Here is a 23,013-nt window from a genome sequence, read left to right as displayed (position 1 = left end):
CTAATATAACATTTTAAAGCAGTGCCGATCAGTTCACTTGACTTAGGAGACCTCGAATGCGACCCCAAACATTGTCAAAGTATTCAGTGAATGTAAGCTGTCAGACTGCAGGCATGCTACAAGAGATGGTCGGAGACTGCAGACCTGATAATAGAGATGGTCGGAGACTGCAGACCTGATAATAGAGATGGTCGGAGACTGCAGACCTGATAATAGAGATGGTCGGAGACTGCAGACCTGATCATAGAGATGGTCGGAGACTGCAGACCTGAGCATAGAGATGGTCGGAGACTGCAGACCTGAGCATAGAGATGGTCGGAGACTGCAGACCTGATCATAGAGATGGTCGGAGACTGCAGACCTGATCATAGAGATGGTCGGAGACTGCAGACCTGATCATAGAGATGGTCGGAGACTGCAGACCTGATCATAGAGATGGTCGGAGACTGCAGACCTGATCATAGAGATGGTCGGAGACTGCAGACCTGATCATAGAGATGGTCGGAGACTGCAGACCTGATCATAGAGATGGTCGGAGACTGCAGACCTGATCATAGAGATGGTCGGAGACTGCAGACCTGATCATAGAGATGGTCGGAGACTGCAGACCTGATCATAGAGATGGTCGGAGACTGCAGACCTGATCATAGAGATGGTCGGAGACTGCAGACCTGATCATAGAGATGGTCGGAGACTGCAGACCTGATCATAGAGATGGTCGGAGACTGCAGACCTGATCATAGAGATGGTCGGAGACTGCAGACCTGATCATAGAGATGGTCGGAGACTGCAGACCTGATCATAGAGATGGTCGGAGACTGCAGACCTGATCATAGAGATGGTCGGAGACTGCAGACCTGATCATAGAGATGGTCGGAGACTGCAGACCTGATCATAGAGATGGTCGGAGACTGCAGACCGGATCATAGAGATGGTCGGAGACTGCAGACCGGATCATAGAGATGGTCGGAGACTGCAGACCGGATCATAGAGATGGTCGGAGACTGCAGACCCATGGCCGATTTTAACGCAGGGCAAACTGGGCAGCTGCCCAGGGCCCAGTCATTGTTTTAGGCCCCAAAGCAGCTGCCTCTTAAGCCCGTGTTGACCCTAAATTGGGAGCCCCATCAGCTTTGCAAGTTGACTGCTCTACTGCACTCCACACAGGCAACAACCAACCTAAGCGTGCTGTGCTGTAAATTTCTCAAGCAAGGAGCAGGCGGGGCCGTGAACTCCAATGACGCTCTGACCCCCCCCCCCCGTGCCATGCCTGTACATCCAGGCCCGACTCGGGAGGACTCAGGTAGGAGCCGATGTCCGAGTGCTAGTGGCGGCCGGAAGCACGAGTGTGAGCCCGCGGATGGTCAGTGGAGCACGGCAGACCAGGACCAGGTAGGTGCTTTTTCTTCCCTGGCTCCCCATATAGACCTAAGTTCCAAAACTCTGACCTGGCTGTGACTTTTATTTAGAGAGCACGCAGCATGGTGCCCTCAAGACCAGTGGCACTGTGTTGACATCTTCCACACAGACTGTCAAACGCAGCACTGCTTGCATGGGCTTCTATTTGGCCTGGTTCACATGTATGCATCTTTTGTGCAGGCACAATAGCCCTATTCATTTGAATGGGCTGCCATGGCTGTGTTTCCCGCAGAAAGAAGATGCATGCAGCATTTTAAAAACGCAGAGGCCTTGGAAATTGGCATAATGCCGTTTGCACCATGCTGACTTTGCCCTGCGATTCCCAGCACCCTGCAAATGCACTGTGTTTTTAGACATCTAAAAACACAGTGCATTTGCGGGTGTGGGAACTGCAGGCAAGTCGCATGGTGCAAACGCATTATGCAATTTCCAGGCCACTGCCTTTTTAAAATGCTGCATGCATCTTCTTTCTGCGGGAAACGCAGCCATGGCAGCCCATTTAAATGAATGGGCTATTGTGCCTGCACAAACGTGCATACATGTGAACCAGGCCTAAAGCAGTAGTAAAGTTATTTTTAAAAATAAAAACACTGGTCCCCCTACAGGTTTAAGTCCTAATGCACTGCATACTAGCACATTATGATAGACCTACCTGCAAACTGAGCTTTTGCGGCTCCCCTTGGCCCTCAGCACATCCCTCTTCTCCCAGTCTTCTTTCTGGGTTCTCAACCTTTGACCCCTTGAGTGGACAGGCTGCAGTGACGTCGCTCCCGCGCGTGCACATGGGAGCCACATCGCCGCAGCACACAGAGTGGGCTGTAAATGTGATGTGAGCTGCCCAGGCTAATTTTCAGCGCTGTCACACTTTGAATAGCAATTTTTATAATTTTGCTCAAGCAAATAGAGCTTTTTTCAGTGGTATTAAATCACTGCCTGTTTATTTGTTTGTTTTTTATTAATGCTAAATAAACAAAAATGACTGAAAAGTTTGAAAAGGGTGTCTTTATTCATTTTGCTTATAAAATTTTACAAATAAATAATCTTCCTTCATAAATTTATGCCAAAGTGTATTCTACAATTTTGTTGGAAAAAAAATAATCCAAATCAGTGTATATCATTTAGTCTATAGGAAATGTATCCACAAACTATAGGATATACTGTATATTCTTTGCTCAAAAAAGTTAATTCTCTTGCTCTCAGCTTTTGTCCAAATCCCCCTTTTCTTTTTTATTTGCTGCTGTGATCTGATTTTCTGATAGAGGGTGGATAAGTTCCTGCTTCATGGTCCTACTGTAGGTAGGAATCTAGCCACCCTCCTTTGCTCACTCCTGAGATGGACTATTGGATGTATAGTGTACATGGCTGCAACTGACATGCAAGGGAGTAGGAGAGTTTTTTTGGGATGTTGGATGGTGGAAAAAAAAAATAGCATTGGGGGGGGGGGGGCGCCAAGAAAATGTTTGCCCAGGGTCCAATCCATATTAAAGATGGCCCTGTGCAGTCCTGATAAAAGATGTTCAGAGACTGCTGACCTGATAATAGAGACGGTTGTAGACTGTAGACATGGTAAAAGAAGTGTTCACAGACTGCAGACCTGATAATAGAGATGGTTGGAGAGGGGAATGTGTTTTGTGAAGTTACTCTTCAAAAACTGTCACACTTTACCACCTATATTTCCATATTTTATACAGTACTGCTTTCATTCTTCTTTAGGTTTGAGAAGTTTTTATGGTTTATTAGCTCGGAGAACTACCTGATAATAGCTGGTCGTGATCAGCAACAGAATGAGATGATTGTCAAGAGGTATTTGCGGCCAGGTAAGTGACTTGTATCAAATCTCTCATCTGTTTAGTGAATAGTAGAGATTAATTAAATAAACATTTGGCACTTTTCCACTGCAAGTACCGGCTCGGCTCTACTTGCCCCTGTTTGGTTTTCCACTTCTGGTACCGCATGGTATGGTGTTGGAACGGATCGGTACGGTTTGGTATGGTTTGCTTTTCAACTAAAGTAGTACTAAAGTAAGTGGGTGGGATAGTGGGTGGGATAACAACGATTCTCTGACCAATCAGTGGCTAGTAGTGACAAACAGTCAGCTGCATGCAAAGGATTGTGGGATATGGTACCGGGTATGGTACCTCTTGGAACCACAATCGAGGTGGTACTGTTTTAGAGAGCCGTACCGTTTGGTTCCATGTAGTGGAAAAGTGCCTCCGTACCATACCGAACCGTTCCTACACTGTACCATGCGGTACCAGCAGTGGAAAAGCACAAAAGCGAGCCAAACCGTTCGGTTCCATGCAGTGGAAAAGCACCAATTGATGTACGTCTCAGGTCTAGTTTTTGGTTTAATCTGTTTTTGGTTTTAACACCTGCACTCTTATAGAGGTCTTCTCTGTTTTTACTGCTTAGCTTGTTTGCATTATAAATATATAAATACCCATATATTTCATAACCTGAAATAGAGTTATTAGGTCTTTGCAGATTCAAGGCTATAGTAGTAGCAGTTCATTTGGAACGTTCTGTAATATTGACATTTCACTGCTCATTCAAACTGCTTCTTCAATTCTGATGATACAGTCAGGAATGTCAGTGTTCTCCTTTGCCAGATGCAGGGATGTTCATGACACTCAGAACTCAAGAGGCTGTTCGGATGAGAAGCAAAGTCCAGTTTTTTTCTGATTAACTATTACTAGCTATACCATGACCTGGATAAATCAGAACCTTCACAGACATGCTGCCATCTTGTGCTTAGTGACTGTGGGCTGGTATTGACTTTTCTTCCTGAGAGCCATTTTGGTGAAAAGAAGCCTTAGACAGGCAAGACTTGTGCAGGCCTCAGTAATCTGCTCCATCTGATCAGACTGGGAATGCCTGCAAGACACAAAAGTCACTGCTGATACTGTAGAAAATATGTGCCCCGTGCCATGTTGTAGGTCACATGACCATACCACAGACTCGTGCCTCATTAGGTGAACCTTGTATTGTGGCTTTGTACGTATTAGTGTAATGTTCTGTAAACTAAAGGAGCTGGCTGTATCTATTACTACCAATTTGAGTTGTTTGTTAGCCGATTTAATGGCACAAGTAAATGGCCATGTCCTTCATAGAGTCCCTTTTGTCCCCATCCAAACTACATAGGCTGGTAAAATGAAAATTGAGGCAGAGATTGCTGTATACAGTACATTGAAAGCATGCAATACTGTTGGCCCATTACACAATAATTTACAGGACTGTATTTTCTTCTGTATGAACAGGGGACATCTATGTTCACGCGGACCTGCATGGAGCGACCAGCTGTGTCATTAAGAACGCTACAGGTAACTATCTCTCTACTGGAGGGGCTACTAAATGCTGAACTACAAAATAAAAAAAAATAAAACTTAATTGAATAATGTTTTTTATTGATTAAAGACCAATTGAAGCTAACTTATAGATAGGGCCAATGCTTTTCAAGTGTATGTAAACCCCTTATAATTTCTCCTATTTGCTCCTATTTGGCCAGGTAATAAATTATACCAGTGAAAGCGTTTTGTTATACCTGTTTAATCAGTACAAAACAAAAATTGATTCTGTCGGAAAATCTACGCTATCTTGTTCCTATCCTGTTTGTACAATTCCTGTTCTCTTTAGAAGCGTAATCAGCCCTCCCAGTTCTTATCTCGAGACTACAGGATAATGAGCCTATCTGTTGTGGATATGGGGGGGTCACAGTAGTTTGGCAAGCGAAAAATGGCCAGGGCTGAAAGTACAAAAATTCTATGTGTTAGTCCACAATGGCACTTGGGAGCGGATTGCAAAGCACTCAGCACCGACTGCAAATTCACGAGAGAGACTGCACAGTGAGTGGTTTTGTCCATACAGCAGTCTAACATGTCAGCACTACAACACACCAATGAGCAACTCTCGCTCTCCTCTCCGCTGAACTGAACTGTTATAAAACTGTTCCTATTTCCAGTATTGCCTTACTAATTAGAGGGCAGAGGACAGTCCTGAAAGGAAACTACCACTGACTGCATTGAATGTGTTCATCACTGATCTGACTGACCTAATGGGCCATACACACTATACAATTGTCTTTAGATTTTTTTCTTTTAGATTTACCAAAACCATATAATATGAGGTCAAATCTAAACATTTTCAATTAGTATGCAATCAGGCAGGCCCTTGCACTACATAGGTAAATCTAAAGGAAATCTAACCACAAAAGTTGTAAAGTGTGTATCCAGCTTTATACATTTATAAATGCAATGCAAGAGTAAGAATACTTCTTTCTTCATCCTTCTCTTATAGGTGATCCAATACCACCTCGTACTCTCACAGAGGCTGGCACCATGGCAGTTTGCTATAGTGCTGCTTGGGATGCCCGAGTTATTACCAGTGCCTGGTGGGTTCATCACAATCAGGTAATGTGCCATGTCAGGCCTTCTTTTAATTCCTTGGCTTTAGAAGGACCATACCTTCAGCACAAGATGTCTTAACAGAAAGAGGTTTTTGACCATCTGTAATGGCAATTACCATATTTCTGTCCTGGCAGTTTTCTTTAAATATACTCTGAATTGTACACTTTCCACTCAGCCATTATAATCATGATTTTCGCAGTCCTTCAGTGTGGGATTGCAGCCCCTTGCCAGGTATTTCTGCGATTTATGTGTAGGTGAGACTGCATTGAGCTTCCAGAGAAAGCATTGTATAGACACTTTGCACAACTGTCACGTTGCTTACATTTATGAGGCGGCCAGGGCTTTTTTTCAGGGGGAACGCAGTTCCGGAACCTCCAGTCTGAATGTATGCAATGGCAAAGGGGTGCTGGGGCCAGTGGGGTGAGCTGAAGGGCCTATTGATGCTGGCTGCTGTGGGGTCTATTGTTACTGGGGTGAATCTATTGTTGCTGGCGGGCATTTTGTTGTGGGTTGGGCTTTTTTTGCAGTGGAGGATTTATTGTTGCTTGGGGGAACTATTGTTGCTGGGGGGCTATTGTTGTTGGGGGGGGGTATCTATTGTTGCAGGGGAGGATTTATTGGGGGGGGGGACGCGATTGTTGCAGGGGAGGATTTAGTGTTGCTGGGGGGCTATTTTTGGGGGGCTATTGCTGATGATTGCAGGGGATCTATTTTACTGTTTTTTCTATTGCTGCAGGGGAAGATTTATTGCTGCTGGGGGATCTATTGTTTGGGGGGGGGGGGTTGTGGTTGCTGATTCCAGGGGATCTATTTTACAACTTTTCTAGTTATTAACAAATTCCATACAAATAACCTAGAACCACAACATGATTCTTGGTTCTGTATTCTCTAAAAGGGGGGGTACTGGGAGGTGGGCAGAGGGTGGAACTAAAGGAGAGTGCTCGGAGGTGGGTAGGGAGTGGAGACAAGGGATGACTCAGAAGAGGGGAGTACCTGTACCTATTCTCGGAGAAAAAAAAGCCCTGGAGACGGCATATGTCCATCCACCAAACCTTTCTTAAAGTAGTTATCCCCCCCCTTTTGACTACGCCATAACGGTGTCACTTGAAAATTAGCTTTTGCCCTGCCCTTTTTTTTTTTAGTTTTGGATTGAGTAGTGAGGCTTTAACAACTTTTTTAGGTTCCTGTTGCTGTATGTGTTGCCACTGGGGATCATCTCTTGCCCTAGCGATGAAAAGAAAACATTTCCTCACTTTGCAAAGCTATATCCTCTCACCTTCTGTTGTGTCTACAGGACAGGAAGTTAAGGGAAATCTCTTGGAGGACACCTACAGCAAAAAAGGAAACCTGATGGGTTTTAGAGTGCCCCTGCTCTAAACTAAAAAATGGACTTAGTTTGTGAAGGTGAACCTCTGCCTTGTATTACCATTGTTTTCCTTGCTTTTAGGTGTCTAAAACCGCACCGACTGGAGAGTACCTGACAACAGGAAGCTTCATGATCAGAGGTAAGGAGAAACGGGAAGAATCTCTATCAGCGGCCAGCCTCCATGTGTGTTGCTGTCTGGCACCAATACAGAAACATAGGAGAAGGGCCAGCTGTATTTATCATGTGAAATTACCTTTTTGTTTTATTATATTTTTTCTTTTTTTGGTTAGGAAAGAAGAATTTCCTCCCTCCTTCCTACCTGATGATGGGGTTTGGGTTTCTTTTTAAGGTCAGTTCATCAGAAAACTGAAATGTTTGTCACTTTCTAAATTTAGACTGTAGATAAAAATTTTGTTAAGTTTTTATACATAAGGGAATTGGTAAATCCTTGGTCAGGTGTTTACTGCTAGGTACAAGAGAATTGTGGGGGAGCTCTGGATTATCTCTGTCAGTATTTATTCCATTTCAATCTCTATTAAGGCCGCTCTCCAGGGTGTAACTGTTTTAATAAAGCTCGGTCTCGGGTAGACTTTAGATATGTTATGTAAATTCCAGTAGTGAAATTTATTCATAGCCTGAAGCCCAGTCTTCAGGGCTTGGCAGATATTGAAGAAGGAATCATATAGGCTACCTAAACCGGTTTCTAGAGGAGAGCCTTGTACTTTTCATAACAGAATTTATTCTCCAGAATAACCATATATCAGTATTTCTCAGCCAGGGTTCCTACAGAGGTTGATATGGATATGCAGAGCAACAGGCAGTTTCTGCCTGTCAGGCAAACCAATGATGCTAATGCACTTGTAGGCTATTTTTTAAAGGCGGCATTCTTCCCACTGACTACTAATGTGGGGAGCAGTCTTCCCACTGACTACCAGTGTAAGGAGCAGTCTTCCCACTGACTACCAGTGTGGGGAGCAGTCTTCCCACTGACTACCAATGTGGGGAGCAGTCTTCTCACTGACTACCAATGTGGGGAGCAGTCTTCCCACTGACTACCAGTGTAAGGAGCAGTCTTCCCACTGACTACCAGTGTAAGGAGCAGTCTTCCCACTGACTACCAGTGTAAGGAGCAGTCTTCCCACTGACTACCAGTGTAAGGAGCAGTCTTCCCACTGACTACCAGTGTAAGGAGCAGTCTTCCCACTGACTACCAGTGTAAGGAGCAGTCTTCCCACTGACTACCAGTGTAAGGAGCAGTCTTCCCACTGACTACCAGTGTAAGGAGCAGTCTTCCCACTGACTACCAGTGTAAGGAGCAGTCTTCCCACTGACTACCAGTGTAAGGAGCAGTTTTCCCACTGACTACCAGTGTAAGGAGCAGTCTTCCCACTGACTACCAGTGTAAGGAGCAGTCTTCCCACTGACTACCAGTGTAAGGAGCAGTCTTCCCACTGACTACCAGTGTAAGGAGCAGTCTTCCCACTGACTACCAGTGTAAGGAGCAGTCTTCCCACTGACTACCAGTGTAAGGAGCAGTCTTCCCACTGACTACCAGTGTAAGGAGCAGTCTTCCCACTGACTACCAGTGTAAGGAGCAGTCTTCCCACTGACTACCAGTGTAAGGAGCAGTCTTCCCACTGACTACCAGTGTAAGGAGCAGTCTTCCCACTGACCACCAATGTAAGAAGCATTCTTCCCACTGACCACCAATGTAAGAAGCATTCTTCACACTGACCACCAATGTAAGGAGCATTCTTTCCACTGACCACCAGTATAAGAACTTCACTTTTGCATGCTTGGCCTGGTCAGTGACTCAGAAAACAAGTCAACTAGTCAACTAGCATTTTAAACAGCAGGTCAGCCATGGATACCGCCACTTAATTTAACTACTTTTTAATTACTGCTTCATTTAGAAATCCCTTCATTAGAGCAAGTGAAGGGGTAATTCCTCTGACGGGCTGCATCAGAGTAGAAGAGGGGAAAATGCCCACACACAGATCCTAGTATTGTGAAATTTTCCACACAAAGTCTAATACTGCTCCTTTAAGACTTGACAATTAGAACGTCCACTCCCCAGAACTTAACTCCCCTCATTGCAATGGCCAGCTGTCTCTGTCTCAAGTTGATTTAATTGTCATGATCTGTAAGCATTTTAGGAAAACTTCGGGACCATTTTGTTACATGAAATAAAGTAATTTTTAATAAAGAAACAAAATGACATTGCTGAATGTTAGTTAAAAACGCTGATAGCTGCAATGTGTTCTATTATAGGTGGATGAGACTTGTGTTTTGAGACATAAAGGGGAGCGCAAGGTTAAACTTCAGGATGAAGACCTGGAAAGTGTGACGGGAAGTAACTCGGAGCTTGCAGCAGAAGAAACTGAGGCCTTAGGTTAGATCATCGAACTGTGTATATTATTGTGAATCAAACATCATGTGTTGTATCCATCTGGTCTATTAGATATTTTAAAAGTTTTGGATATTATACAATGTTTGAAGGGGGTAAGCAGGCAAACACCCTCTACTTATAAACTCTAGAAAACTTCTATTTAGGGGAAACCTCTCAATGAACAGGAGCTCTTAATAAAGTGTAATACTACAGTACAAGTTATACACAAACTGCCAACATTTTCTGCAAGCTGTAAAAACCTTGAAGCTAGCCAAATACATTACAATCAGATTTTATAATCTCTTTTTAGATTTACCAAAATCACTGCAGTGTGAGGACCTGATTGATTTCAGATACAATAAATGGATTGTTTTGGCTCCACTTTATCTTACAAGGCTACTGAGTCTAAAGATGTTTGAGGATTGTACATTTGTGAGGTTGGTTGTATATTGTGTGATGGTTATAAAGTGAACCTATGCTTTGCCCACACAGGGCAAAACAATAGATCACTTGAACTTAAGGCTCCTCAGCAGTGTATACTTAACTGCTTTTAATTTTCCCACTACTCTGTTGATTCAACAAGAGCTAAAGGAAAGCCCTGTGCAAGCTATGAGTCTTTAGACTCCTAGTTTATAAAGGGCTATGGGCTCCCTGTGACAGTGCTTGACTGTCCTAGTTATGTCACATGCTCATTCATATTTGGAAGTACTGTTTTTTTTTCCTGTGGTCCCAGTTCTGAACTGAGCAGTGAAGTTAAACTAAGTAAAAGTTAAAAAAAAAAGTATATTATGGGATTAGGGGGCTTAAAGCAAACCTGTTGCTGTGCCTTGAATGGGCAAAGCACAGGTTTGCTTAAAGCTGGGTACACATGGGGCAAAAACGGTCGGTTCAGTAGGAATCAGCTGACTCAGCCTGTGTGTACAGCTCCTTGTCCAACAGAAGCTGGTCTCACGACCGGCTTCTGTTAAATTGCCATGCTGGAATACCAGTATCCGATCAGTGCTGCCAGTGCTGATTAGTGTGAGGCAGTCCCCCTGTCGCAACACAATAGCACAGCGGGGGAGATCTGTCACTTTTATAGTGTGTACCCCGCTACTGATAGGAGTCTGATGCTTGAGGTTTTAGCCAAATTGTATCAGGTAATACCCTACAGCTGTTACTTGCCATGCTGGTTGACACTCAGCATGCTGACTGTACCTCCTTCTGTAAGTCCATCATTTCTAGACCAATATTTAAATAAAGGATTGACAAAAAAATGATCCGTTAAATCACTAGCAAAAGCTGCTCCCGCATCTCATTGTTACGTTATAGACTAAATCTACTATGATATCTGGTCTCTGAGTCTGGCTGTCCGTTCTGTTTCCAGAGGCCCCAGAAGATGGAAGTGAAGACAGCAGCGAGGAGGAACAAGAAGAGAAACCGCACAATATAGATTTAGAAGACAACAATTCTTCTGCAGAAGGGACAGCTGAGGTCAAAGAGACATCAGGCCATGAAGAAGTCAAAGAAGACATACACTCAGAGGAGGACAGTGATAATGAAAGCGTACATTCTGCAGAAGACAACCACACCATTAAAGAGGAGGAGGATGATGGAGATGAACAGACGGCCTTCCCCGACACCTCCATAGACCTCTCCCATCTTCAGACAAAGAGGTTGCTCAATTTTTGTAGATTTTCTTAGAGTAATTTAAGCATTAATGGGCCTCAGACTGCTGTTGGTGATTGATGGTCGGTGGAATTGTCTGCTGGCATGATGTCACCCTTGGAAAGTCTAAGCATTGACCCCTCCTGTCACCAAGTCTCAGGCAGCCATGGAGAATGGTCAGACATTTAGCAGCATCACAAGGTCTTATTCAGGCCCAACTCCAGCCAAAACTTTTCTTCTCACATAGCGAGGGGAAATTTCCCAAACAGATCCACAGAAGCACAACCAGGTTTTTAGCTCTTCCCTGCTGTGTTCAGATCTAGAAAAACAAAAATGTAATACTGGCTGGCATTGGACTTTTAAAAGGAATACTCACCAGGACAGTCCAAATGCTAACCACTGCACTCTGTATATCAAGTCAAATCCTGGGTGCACTTCATGTAGTGAGTATTTATAAATATATTAAAAAAGTATAGAAGCATCTGTTGGTCTTGAAGAGGACATGTATCAAGATATATATAAAAAAAAAGCTTATTTATTTAATCCTTAATATCCAGGATAGGTAGTAAGGAGCAATATCCACCATACATACTCTTTGCTTTTAGATTATTGGAAGGTTAATCTTCCCCCTACCCCCTTCAGTCTTTTTTTTTTTTCATGTATGTGTCCCCATTGGAGACTTTCTTTTACTTCTATTATGATGGCAAAACTGTCACCAAAACAGAAAGTAAAAGCAAATCTCAACAGGGAGATCTGATGGGTTCTAAACCTCCCTCATTGTGTCCAAAACTTGCTGCATTGCACTATGAACAGTTAGCATTTGTTGCTCAAAGGAACTTATTTGCTTACTACAAGACTTAATATAACTGCAATGCTGTCTCCGTAGGACTATGGCCAAGACGGCAGCTGCAGAGCTTGCACAACCCCCACCAGCGGTAAGAATATATTCAATTATTGCTTCCTTCTATAAAATAGTTATTTGTATTATTTGTATCATTACTATCCTTATTTTTATTCTATTTTTTTATTTCCATTAGAATGACAAGTCAGTTGGTCGCAAACATTTATCAGCGAAAGAAAGACGGTAAGAAAAACCTCACCTAACCAGTGATTTGTATTTTTGTTTATATATATATATATACCCGGCTACTAACTAATAACGCTGTTTCTCTTGCTCCATCAGCGCATCCCCCACAGCTATTGCCTTTTGTATCAATTGACCCTCCCTTTTAGATTGTAAGCTCTAACGAGCAGGGCCCTCTGATTCCTTTTGTTCCAAATTGTAGTGTAACTGTAATGTCTGCCCTCATTTTGTTAAGCGCTGCGCAAACTGTTGGCGCTATATAAATCCTGTATAATAATAATAATAATAATAATAATTTATAGTAATGTTAGAACGCATTGATGATAAGGCTCAGTGTATTCTAGTTCTAAAACATTTTACATCTGTGTTGAAGTCATATGTGGATCATTTGAGTGAGGATTTTTTACTTTTTTTTTTTTAAATCAGTGAACTGAAAAAGAAAAATAAACCAAATGATTCAGAAATCTCTCAACCGCTGGAAGATGCAGACAAGATGGATACGACTGCTGCCAAGCCTCTTCCACAAGGGGGCGCAGTGCCGCCATCAGTGAAGAGAGGACAAAAGGTATGAATTATTATCTGAACTATTTGGTTACCATCTGTAATCTGGTTGATACAGTTATCTGGGAGTTTACAGTGTAAATTCACAGTACAGAGATCAGTACATTTCTGTGTTGCATTGAGTGGCTGTAGCCATAGCCATAACAACACTGTTAAGCAAAGATACCTTTTTATGTGCATATTTCAGGAGCTTCACAAGCTTTCAGTTTTACCCTACCCTCTTTATCTGGTCCAAGCAGTATTGATACACAGAGGTTTAGCAAAATGCTAAGACAAAATCTATAAATTAGAATAAGCAAAACAGGGTAATAAAAGTGGGGAAGATAAGGAGTTGGGAATGACCTATGGAAGCAAAGGGGGTAAAGACATTTATTACATATTTTGTCTTAGCATTTTGTTAAATCTGTGTGTCAGTACTGCTTGTACTAAGCCAGGGGGAAAAAAATCACTCAGAACTCCTGACCTCTATTCACCCAGATCTTCCTATTTTTAGCTAATTTCAAGCCCTGATGAAGGGACCCCCTTACCCCTTGAAATACATTGGCTTTAAATAAATCCTCTAAACAATAAAATATTTATTATTAAAATCCTTAGGCATGTTTCCAGCAAAAGCTGAGCTGTGGCCTGTGTACATGTGAGAGCAGCCAGCGGATTACCTTCCAGCTCACCATGCACACTCACTGGGGATATTCAACCCACCTTAAGGAAACTAAAGCTTCACAGATGGACTTCCCTACCTAGTGAATGAGTTTGATCTGCTAAAAGTTTTGTCCTGAAAAATTAACGTAGTATAAATCAGGCCCCTTTCACACCAACGGACCGATCGGGTCCACCTGTCCATTTTTCAGGCGGGCCCAGACTAACTATTGTTATCTATGGGGAGGCAAATGTGAACAGACGTGTACATTTACACCCGCCTGCATCCAGTCCGATCCGTGCTGCCAAAAACAGGCAGATGGGGTCCATTCAAACATCCGTCTAGCACAGGGGTGTCAAACTTAATTTAATTGCATTATGGTCGACCTCAAAAGGCCGGTTCTATCTGTAGCCCACCACTATCAGAAGTCAAGAGCTCCCACCCTCCCTTACATCACAGTGCATCCCCTTTACAATGTGCTGCTGCTGGGAAGAAGCTGGAGGCAGAGCTGGGAAGCAGCAACTGCCGGGTCTGGAGGAGAGCTGGAGTCAGCTGCCGGAGTCTGCTGAATGCCGAGACCAGTGGAGGCGGAGAGGAGGGGGTGCTTCAGCTGCACAGAGAGATGCAGGATCTGTAGGAGGAGTTGTGTCTTCCTCTCTGCTGCCAACTGCTGAGTTGGGGGGGGCGAGTCCCCTCTGCAGCTGCAGGGGGAAGCACAGGATCTGGCAGAGGAGTTCTGTTTGTCTGCTGAGACAAGGTGGGGGCAGAAATGAGGGAGATGCAGCAGCTGCAGGAGAGGTGCAAGGGCCACATGAAATGGGCTGGAGGGCCGGATTCGTCCCGCGAGCCTTGTGTTGGACACCTGTGCTCTAGCAGATTGCATGACAGTCAGATGGAAACAGACAGGCGGTCCGTTTCCATCCAACCGCCCCATAGAGAACAGCGGTCTGTGTCAGTGTCCGCTCTGCATTAGCGGAGAGGACACAGACCGGTCATCTGTTCACTTAGCAGGAGCAGCGGACAGATCCCCCCGAGCAGGCTGATCCACTTAAGAGAGTCCGCCCATGTGAAAGGGGCCTAAATAAATGCATCACATAGAGTACTTGGTTGCACTTCAACTCTAAAAAAGGGTAGTTCTTCTCTTTCTTTCTTTTCTAGCTGTAGCCTGCTGCAATATGACAGGTGCACTTTCAATTTCTCACTTGGCAGATCAACACCATTATCATTTATCTTGCTTTCTGTGGTGGTATTGGTGTCCTCTTTTCTCTGACAAGTTCCTCTTTGTTTCTGATGCTTTCAGAGCAAAATGAAGAAGATGAAAGAGAAGTATAAAGATCAAGACGATGAAGACCGAGAGCTTATCATGCAGTTGTTGGGGGTAAGATTGTGCACTAGCCATTTTTATTTTTTAGCAGATCCATTGCGTTCCCTTCTGCAAGGGGTAATCATTCTACTTTGTAGTCTGCAGGGACCAACAAGGAGGACAAGGGGAAGAAAGGAAAGAAAGGGAAAGAAAAAGAGGAAACTGCAAAGAAGCAGCAGCAGAAGGGGAAAGGGGGAAATAAGCCTGCGAAGAAACAATCTGGAGGGTCCACTGAGGTCTTTATAACACAGGATTTAGAAGAAATGACCTTAGAGGAGCAGCAGGATGATAAGGTGAGTGTGTCTGATGCCATGGTATAAAATGACAGGAAGCCTTTACTGAGAAACATAGGGAGGGTTACTACTACTGATCTCCATCTGAAAATGCCTGCTGCCTCTGACTTCTGTATTTTGAATTACTGACCTGGGATGAGCACGCAGATCAGGCTTATCAATGTAAAGTCAAAACTCCAGAAGTGCCTATTTGTTCTGAATAACTGACTCTGAAAATATTATATACAAAACCTCTATATATTCCTTTTCAAAAATAATTACACTTAGGTCTCATGCACACTTAGTGTTTTTACAGTTGCTGTTTTGGGCGTCAGACATTTTTTTTTAACTGCCTCTAAACTCCCCCGCATGTTATCCGGAAAGGGGGGGAGGGGACGGAATGCAAAGTGTCCTGGCCGGTGGTTGTGGGTATTGGAATCTGGAAGCCCCCCCTCCCATGTGAATGAGTGTGTGGTACATTGTACCCCTACTCCATTACCCCCCCCCCCCCCAAAAAAAAAGTGCGTAAAAAATCACAGGAGGCAGTTTTTGACAAGTCCTTTATTAAAACAAAATAAAATACAGTGTCTCCCAGTGTAGATCCATCGTCCTACACGATGAATGCCGGCTGCTGACCCGAAAAGAAAAAAAAGAAAGGTCCGCACCCGAGGAATGACATCTGACAGTTCTTAAAAAAACTAGGGCCACCCAATGACATCAACGGGTGACCCCGCCCCTTTGTGACATCATTGACCAGAGGCATCCTGGGTTGGTGATGTCACCAGGTGGCCCCGTCCCTTCATTTATTTGGCGGGGAAGCTTAATCCAGTGGCCATGGCTCTACTGTTTACATCTGTTTTCTGAAGTTCTACTGTCTGCATACTAGAAACCCATAGACTTCTAGAAGGATGTCTGCTGAGCATCTCTGGCTCTGGGTCCCAGCCACATAGAAGTCTGTGGCGAGCTACTGTGTAGAAGCAGCACAAAAGGCTATTTAATAGTAGAGGTGTTCTAACATGAAAAGAAACAAAGGAACCGCACTCTTACATCATAAAATGCATATCACCCTAGTGAATAAACAATAGTGAATAGACAAATACATCTTCATTTAAATTATAGAAAATACATAAAAAATTGAAGTCCATATATAATCCAACATGTGAATAACAACACGCAGCTCTTTATTGTGGTTTTTGTTTTTTGGTTATTGATTTGCACTGGTTTAGAACCTATTGTGTGCCTCTATTTTCTTTTGTTATTCTAACATGTCTGGCGGGCCGTGTCTCCTACCTTCCTACTGTTCTAGCTCTGAAGCCTCCACAGCATTCAACACTTAGGAATGCTGAATGCCTGTGTCCCATTTCCCCTGCCTTGGTAAAACCCCAACATAACTATTCAGCAGTTACATTGTGTTAGGAGAATGGAGCCAAGCATGTGGCGGAACATTGGCATCTGAAACGCTCAGAAGTGTTAGGTTTTGCCTGAACTTCCACTTTAGCGCTAATCCTGCTCTCTGCCACATTCTAAACCTAATCCATCTAACCCTGTAAAGCAAAAATCGCTGTACTTAACTTTTCTGGAGCCGATTCGGTCCTGTCCCTGCATCAGCTGTCAGTGGAAGCTTCAGTGTAGAGGTGGGTGCAGGAGAGACAGCCAACAATGGAAGCCCCAAAGTCTATGGGTGACATCACTTCCCAGCCATTTGACAGCTATTGTCGGTCCTCTCCTGCTCACAGCTTCTGCCGCTGGAAACCGGACCGGATTGGGTGCAGAAAGGGTAAGTATCTAACCCTGTAAGTATTCTTTACAGGGTTAGATACATTAGGTTTAGAATGTGGCAGAGAGCAGGTTTAGAGTTAGTTTGTTTATGCCTGAACATACACTTTACATGTCCAGGAGACTGACAGGGGCTGTAGGGCTGGAAAGGGGAAATAAAGTATACAGGCTAATGCAGATATTATATTGCCTTGTTTCTTGCAATGACTGTTTTTGCATTATTTAAGAACCTAACAGGATCTTTTTAAAGAATTGCTGTGATATCTCGTCAGGGTTGATGTGACCCATTATTCACTGTAAGTTATTCTGTTTTACACACAGGATGATGCAGATCCGGATGCTCCAGGATCAGAGGTATTAGTCTCCTCCTTCAGTTAATTGTTACATCACCTACTTCAATTGGATATCCAGAATTTTAGGTTTCATTTTATGAACTATTCAATTCCTTAGGTTCAGTTTTCAAATTACCCTTACCAAAAAAAAAGTGTGTGTGTAAATAAATATATATATATATATATATATATATATATATATATATATATATAGATATATATATGTATGTGTATATATATATATATATATCTCTATATCTATCAATATCTATATATATATATATATAATCTCTTCACAGGTGAGGCCAGCGGCACAATGATGTTCTTTCAGTGCAAGCAATCAGGCCATTTCAAAGGCCATATATAGAAAAACAAAGCCAGGGATTGCTGCACTTTTTTTTTCCTTTTATTGAAGAAAGTTCACATACAGACAAGTTGTAGTTCCGTGAACAATAAATACTAATATATATATATATATATATATATATATATATATATATATATATATATATATATATATATATATATATATATATATATATATTAGTATCTCACACCTTACAAAACAAGCCTTCAGTATAATATGTAATGATATGTGGTACATAAATGTATTGCTAATTATCTATGTACATGTGGGCACCTTTTTTTTTTTTTTTTTTTTTTATCCTTTCTATATGTCACTTCTAATTTAAAATTTTAGTTTATCTAACGCAAAGATTAGTAGTCGGAGACCATGTGATTTTGCCTGCAGTGTTTTTTCTTTCTAGCAGGAAAGGTATATTTTTTATTAAAAATAAGGATTGGATTTGGTAATGCCTGTCCTATGAATTCATATGAAGTGTGAATTTTATTGATAGGTCCACTCTAAAAAGCACCTGTCCTTGGGAAACAGTAAAGCCTGGTATATATAATCAGATTATCAGACCAAAAAATTTGTTGCATGCTAGTCTGTTATCAAAAGTGAAGGGGTCATTCAAATTATGAAAATTCTTATACGACTGAATACAGCTTCGGAAGTGATGTAATGTGTTGAATTGTTTTGTAATGTATTATTTTGTTTCCGAGCATGTATAAATGTCTTACCCTTACAATTTTTTCGGACGAAAATTGTACTAGTTAAATGAAAATCAGACGTTGTGTTCACTTACTATAAAAATGTTATACACCTTCAGGTTTTGTTATCTGAAAAGTTGGAATCCACTGTGAAAAGCATTGTATTAACGATCAGATAATTGGCCAATCTTTCATCAAACAAAATTTTACTACCGATTTTCTGATCGTGTGTATGGGCCTTAAGGGCCACTCACGGTGGTCAGTGAACATTTCTTAGTGCCTACATTCTGGCTAAACGCTTTAATATTGGGTAGAAAGACAATCTATTAAGTGCAAGTATTAGGACACATGAATCAAAAAGGGGAGAACCAGAGCCAGCTACCAGGTACTTGAACGGTATTTTGTAATAACAGAACTCCTGGGGTTTTGGGTGGTCTACATAGGTTTAGAGGCAGCATGAAGCTCTTGGGGATCCACAGCAAAACGTAGGAAAATGTTCTGCTTTGGGAAGATGGAGACATGAAGGGGTCCACAGAAGCCAGAAAATCTCCCTGGCGAAGGGAGGCGATTACAAGCTTTGTAGATTCCATGCAATATTTCTAAACTAAAATGAAGACATTCAGAACTTTCTGGTGAAAGGCTAGAATGCCCCCTTTTGGGTTTGGAATGGTGAACAGGTTCGAGTAGAATCTTTAAAACTATTCTGCCACACGAAATGGGGTAGTGGGACCTTAGTACAGAAGACCCGAGAGTGCTCGATGGAGATCTGCTAATCTGTGTGGAGGCACAGGAAGGTTTGAAATGAGAAACTAAGAAGAGGGCAGGGAGCAAAACCTCCATTTTGTAGTTCTGGGATACCACTGTCCAAGTGTTTGCAAAGTTTAACAAGTGCTCCCTGACTCTTTAAAGTGGGAGGAGCACAATTTCATGCAGAAGAAGGTTTATCTGAGGATTCAGCAGACTTTGAACCCCAGACCTTGCAGGAGGGCTTGGAGTGAAGCTTATGGGGGTCCCAATGTGGAGGGTGCAGGAGTGGAGAAACAATAATGATGTTTATTCACAGACATGGAAAGTGATTCAGTCTGTTCTTAGGCTTCTCCCACTGAGAAAGATGGGTGCTCTTACTACTAGTATCATCCTTGATAAATGGAGTGAACAGAAGATCTGAAGAGACACTGTCCATCCAAGGCCTTGTGAATCTAATGCTTTTTAAACCTGGGTTCTGCAGTTCAACACATAGTAGTAGGAAGACATCCTACAGCATTGACCCTTTTTGTGGTACAAAGGATGTAAAGGCACCCAGCAATGAATGTAATTGAGGTAACTCTGTCCTGCTCACAGAATGAGTGCTCAAAGGCAGAACAAGCGCTAAGGCAATACTGGTGGCTTTACACCAGGAAAGCACTCCACATCTAACTTCCTAGCAGAACGAAGACTGTAAAGCAACCTACAACAAACCCAGTCCCCAAAGGTCACTTCCATGCATTCAAGCGTGGCTGAGGACAGCTGTACTGGATATCTGCAATTCAAAAGACTAGCTCTAGCACATAGAGAAAAATCTTGAATAAAAGAAAAAAAAAATGATGATGAAATTAATGGGGTTTTTGGTTTACCTGTAAAATCATTTTCTTTGAGTACAGCATAGAGGACACAGGGTATCTACATCCCCATTACGATAGGGTTATGCTGCCATCTTCCGATTGGTTGGAAAAAAAAAAGACAGGAAATCCGCTCCCCATTAGGCGAGGGTTACATTTTTGTAGCTAGCCATAAATCACAAAGGCAGAGGAGTCGGATCTCTGTGTCCTGTGATGTACTCTTAGAAAATCCCATATGTGTCATACACCCCAGGACACAGGATTCCTTCATCTCCATTACGATAGGGATGTCCCAAGGCACTGAATACGAGGGGAGGGCAACAGGTCTCAAACAACTAAACCAGAACAGGTTCGAACCTCACGCAGCAGCCTGGTAAACTCAGCGACCAAAGGAGGAGTCATCAACTATGTAAAAGTATGAACCAGAGACCAGGGAGTAGCCTGATGACAAATAGCCCAGGAAAAGGAAATGTTTCCTCTGATACCATAAGCTTAGGAAATAGGCTGATGGATCCATAGAGAAATAGTAGATTTGTGTGACCCTTCCTAGGCCTTTATGAAGCCCAAAGAGGGAATTTGACTGAATTGCAGCCGTCCATTTCAGATCACACCCGATCGCATGAACTTCATCCAAAATGTGAATAGCCTTGTTCACCAGCAGCGTCTGAGGCTTCGAGCAGAGAGATGAAACAAAGAAGCCACCTTGGGTAAAAAGGACAGCTGAGGCTGTAGGACCACCTTGTCACAGTGGAGTAGCAGAAATGGTTCCTTTATATAAAAGAGCAGCCACTTCCGAGCTGAAGAAATTGCCACCAGAAATATAACTTTCAGTGGCATAATTACTAAAGAAATATTCTAGAGGGGTTAAATGGAGATTTCAGCAATAAAGAAAGCACCAGGTCGAGGTCCCAGGGAGTCCTGACCAGGAGAACAATATGCCAGACTCCCTGCACACAAAGGCATACTCCAAGGAATGTGAAGCAAATGGCTGAAATAGGACTCTTGATTGCACGCAAGGCCAGTCCCTGATTAATTACTGACTGGAGAAAAGCCAGGATGCAACCCACGACATACTTGCGAGGATGAAATTCTCTAGCCTCACCCCAAGCTAAATAGGGTTTCTAGGTCCTATGGAAAATCTTTCTTGAAGTAACCTTACAAGCCCTCTGCAGGGTAAAAATGACCGAATCAGAGATTCCCCGGTCTCTCAAGACTCTGGTTTCAACAGCCATGCTTTAAAGGCCAGTGACTGTAAAGAAGGATGAAAGATCGGACCTTGCAACAGGAGGTCGATCTGTAAGGGTCCAAGGGTTGTCTACCGGCATGTGGCATGTTCACAATGTCAGAATACCAAGTTCTCCAGGGCCAGGCAAGGATGATCAGAATCGTTGGAATTCCTTTTACTTGAATCCTGCAAAGCAGACGAGGTAGAAGTTGTCATTTTGGAAGGGAGAATTTTTCTCAGTGTCACCAGAGCATCCACCACAAATGCTTGTTCACCTAGGACACTAGAAAAAGGCAATGCCTAACAGGTAGGGGTCATGCCTAGAAGGGCCTTTCCTGTCACTTTTGCCAGGGTCCAATCACCTCAAGGTTGGCAAAACAACCCCTATCGTAATGGAATGAAGATACTGTGTCCTGGGATGTACAATAAAGAATTAGTGCTAGTAAAAGCTTATTTTACACAGTAGAACTGTAGAAATAACATCCATCCTCCTAGGGCATGAGTAAAAACTGAGGCATGCTGGTAGCAGGACGGGTTATCCTGGGCTGGCCTAATCTTTTTTTTAATTTTCTTTGCCAATGTACAGTCCTGTCCAAAGGTGAATTGTCTTCCTGTCCTTCGACAACCCCCTTGGGAGGCTACTGTTGTCACCACTTGTGATGGATTTTCCCATACCTTCCTACATATAGGACACTTGATAAGAGCATTTTTCGTCCTCTATTAGTGGATCTTTCACAGAAGTATATATACAGTGCCTTGCGAAAGTATTCGGCCCCCTTGAACTTTGCGACCTTTTGCCACATTTCAGGCTTCAAACATAAAGATATAAAACTGTAATTTTTTGTGAAGAATCAACAACAAGTGGGACACAATCATGAAGTGGAACGAAATTTATTGGATATTTCAAACTTTTTTAACAAATAAAAAACTGAAAAATTGGGCATGCAAAATTATTCAGCCCCCTTAAGTTAATATTTTGTAGCGCCACCTTTTGCTGCGATTTACAGCTGTAAGTCGCTTGGGGTATGTCTCTATCAGTTTTGCACAGCGAGAGACTGAAATTTTTGCCCATTCCTCCTTGCAAAACAGCTCAAGCTCAGTGAGGTTGGACGGAGAGCTTTTGTGAACAGCAGTTTTCAGTTCTTTCCACAGATTCTCGATTGGATTCGGGTCTGGACTTTGACTTGGCCATTCTAACACCTGGATATGTTTATTTGTGAACCATTCCATTGTAGATTTTGCTTTATGTTTTGGATCATTGTCTTGTTGGAAGACAAATCTCCGTCCCAGTCTCAGGTCTTTTGCAGACTCCATGTTTTCTTCCAGAATGGTCCTGTATTTGACTCCATCCATCTTCCCATCAATTTTAACCATCTTCCCTGTCCCTGCTGAAGAAAAGCAGGCCCAAACCATGATGCTGCCACCACCATGTTTGACAGTGGGGATGGTGTGTTCAGGGTGACGAGCTGTGTTGCTTTTACGCCAAACATAACGTTCTGCATTGTTGCCAAAAAGTTCGATTTTGGTTTCATATGACCAGAGCACCTTCTTCCACATGTTTGGTGTGTCTCCCAGGTGGCTTGTGGCAAACTTTTTATGGATATCTTTAAGAAATGCCTTTCTTCTTGCCACTCTTCCATAAAGGCCAGATTTGTGCATTATACGACTGATTGTTGTCCTATGGACAGAGTCTCCCACCTCAGCTGTAGATCTCTGCAGTTCATCCAGAGTGATCATGGGCCTCTTGGCTGCATCTCTGATCAGTCTTCTCCTTGTATGAGCTGAAAGTTTAGAGGGACGGCCAGGTCTTCCTAGATTTGCAGTGGTCTGATACTCCTTCCATTTCAATATTATCGCTTGTACAGTGCTCCTTGGGATGTTTAAAGCT

General features: G+C 42.9%; 1 protein-coding gene across 1 annotated transcript in view; it reads left to right on the top strand.

The window, feature by feature from the left end:
* The window catches only part of NEMF (nuclear export mediator factor), a 75,996-nt gene that overhangs the window by 48,724 nt on the left and 4,259 nt on the right, over positions 1-23,013 (top strand). Inside the window, exons 17-29 of the mRNA XM_082242862.1 lie at positions 3,133-3,236; positions 4,677-4,739; positions 5,713-5,825; positions 7,270-7,327; positions 7,479-7,537; positions 9,460-9,580; positions 10,944-11,232; positions 12,111-12,159; positions 12,262-12,308; positions 12,735-12,873; positions 14,807-14,884; positions 14,968-15,162; positions 17,239-17,271. Coding sequence (XP_082098988.1) covers positions 3,133-3,236; positions 4,677-4,739; positions 5,713-5,825; positions 7,270-7,327; positions 7,479-7,537; positions 9,460-9,580; positions 10,944-11,232; positions 12,111-12,159; positions 12,262-12,308; positions 12,735-12,873; positions 14,807-14,884; positions 14,968-15,162; positions 17,239-17,271 — 1,348 coding nt within the window. The remainder of the gene's footprint in view (positions 1-3,132; positions 3,237-4,676; positions 4,740-5,712; positions 5,826-7,269; positions 7,328-7,478; positions 7,538-9,459; positions 9,581-10,943; positions 11,233-12,110; positions 12,160-12,261; positions 12,309-12,734; positions 12,874-14,806; positions 14,885-14,967; positions 15,163-17,238; positions 17,272-23,013) is intronic.

Source organism: Pelophylax lessonae, assembly GCF_965119305.1.
Source record: "Pelophylax lessonae genome assembly, chromosome: 13".
NCBI lineage: Eukaryota > Metazoa > Chordata > Amphibia > Anura > Ranidae > Pelophylax > Pelophylax lessonae.
The sequence above is the reverse complement of the archived record's forward strand: the minus strand, read 5'-3'. Positions and strand labels throughout refer to the sequence as shown.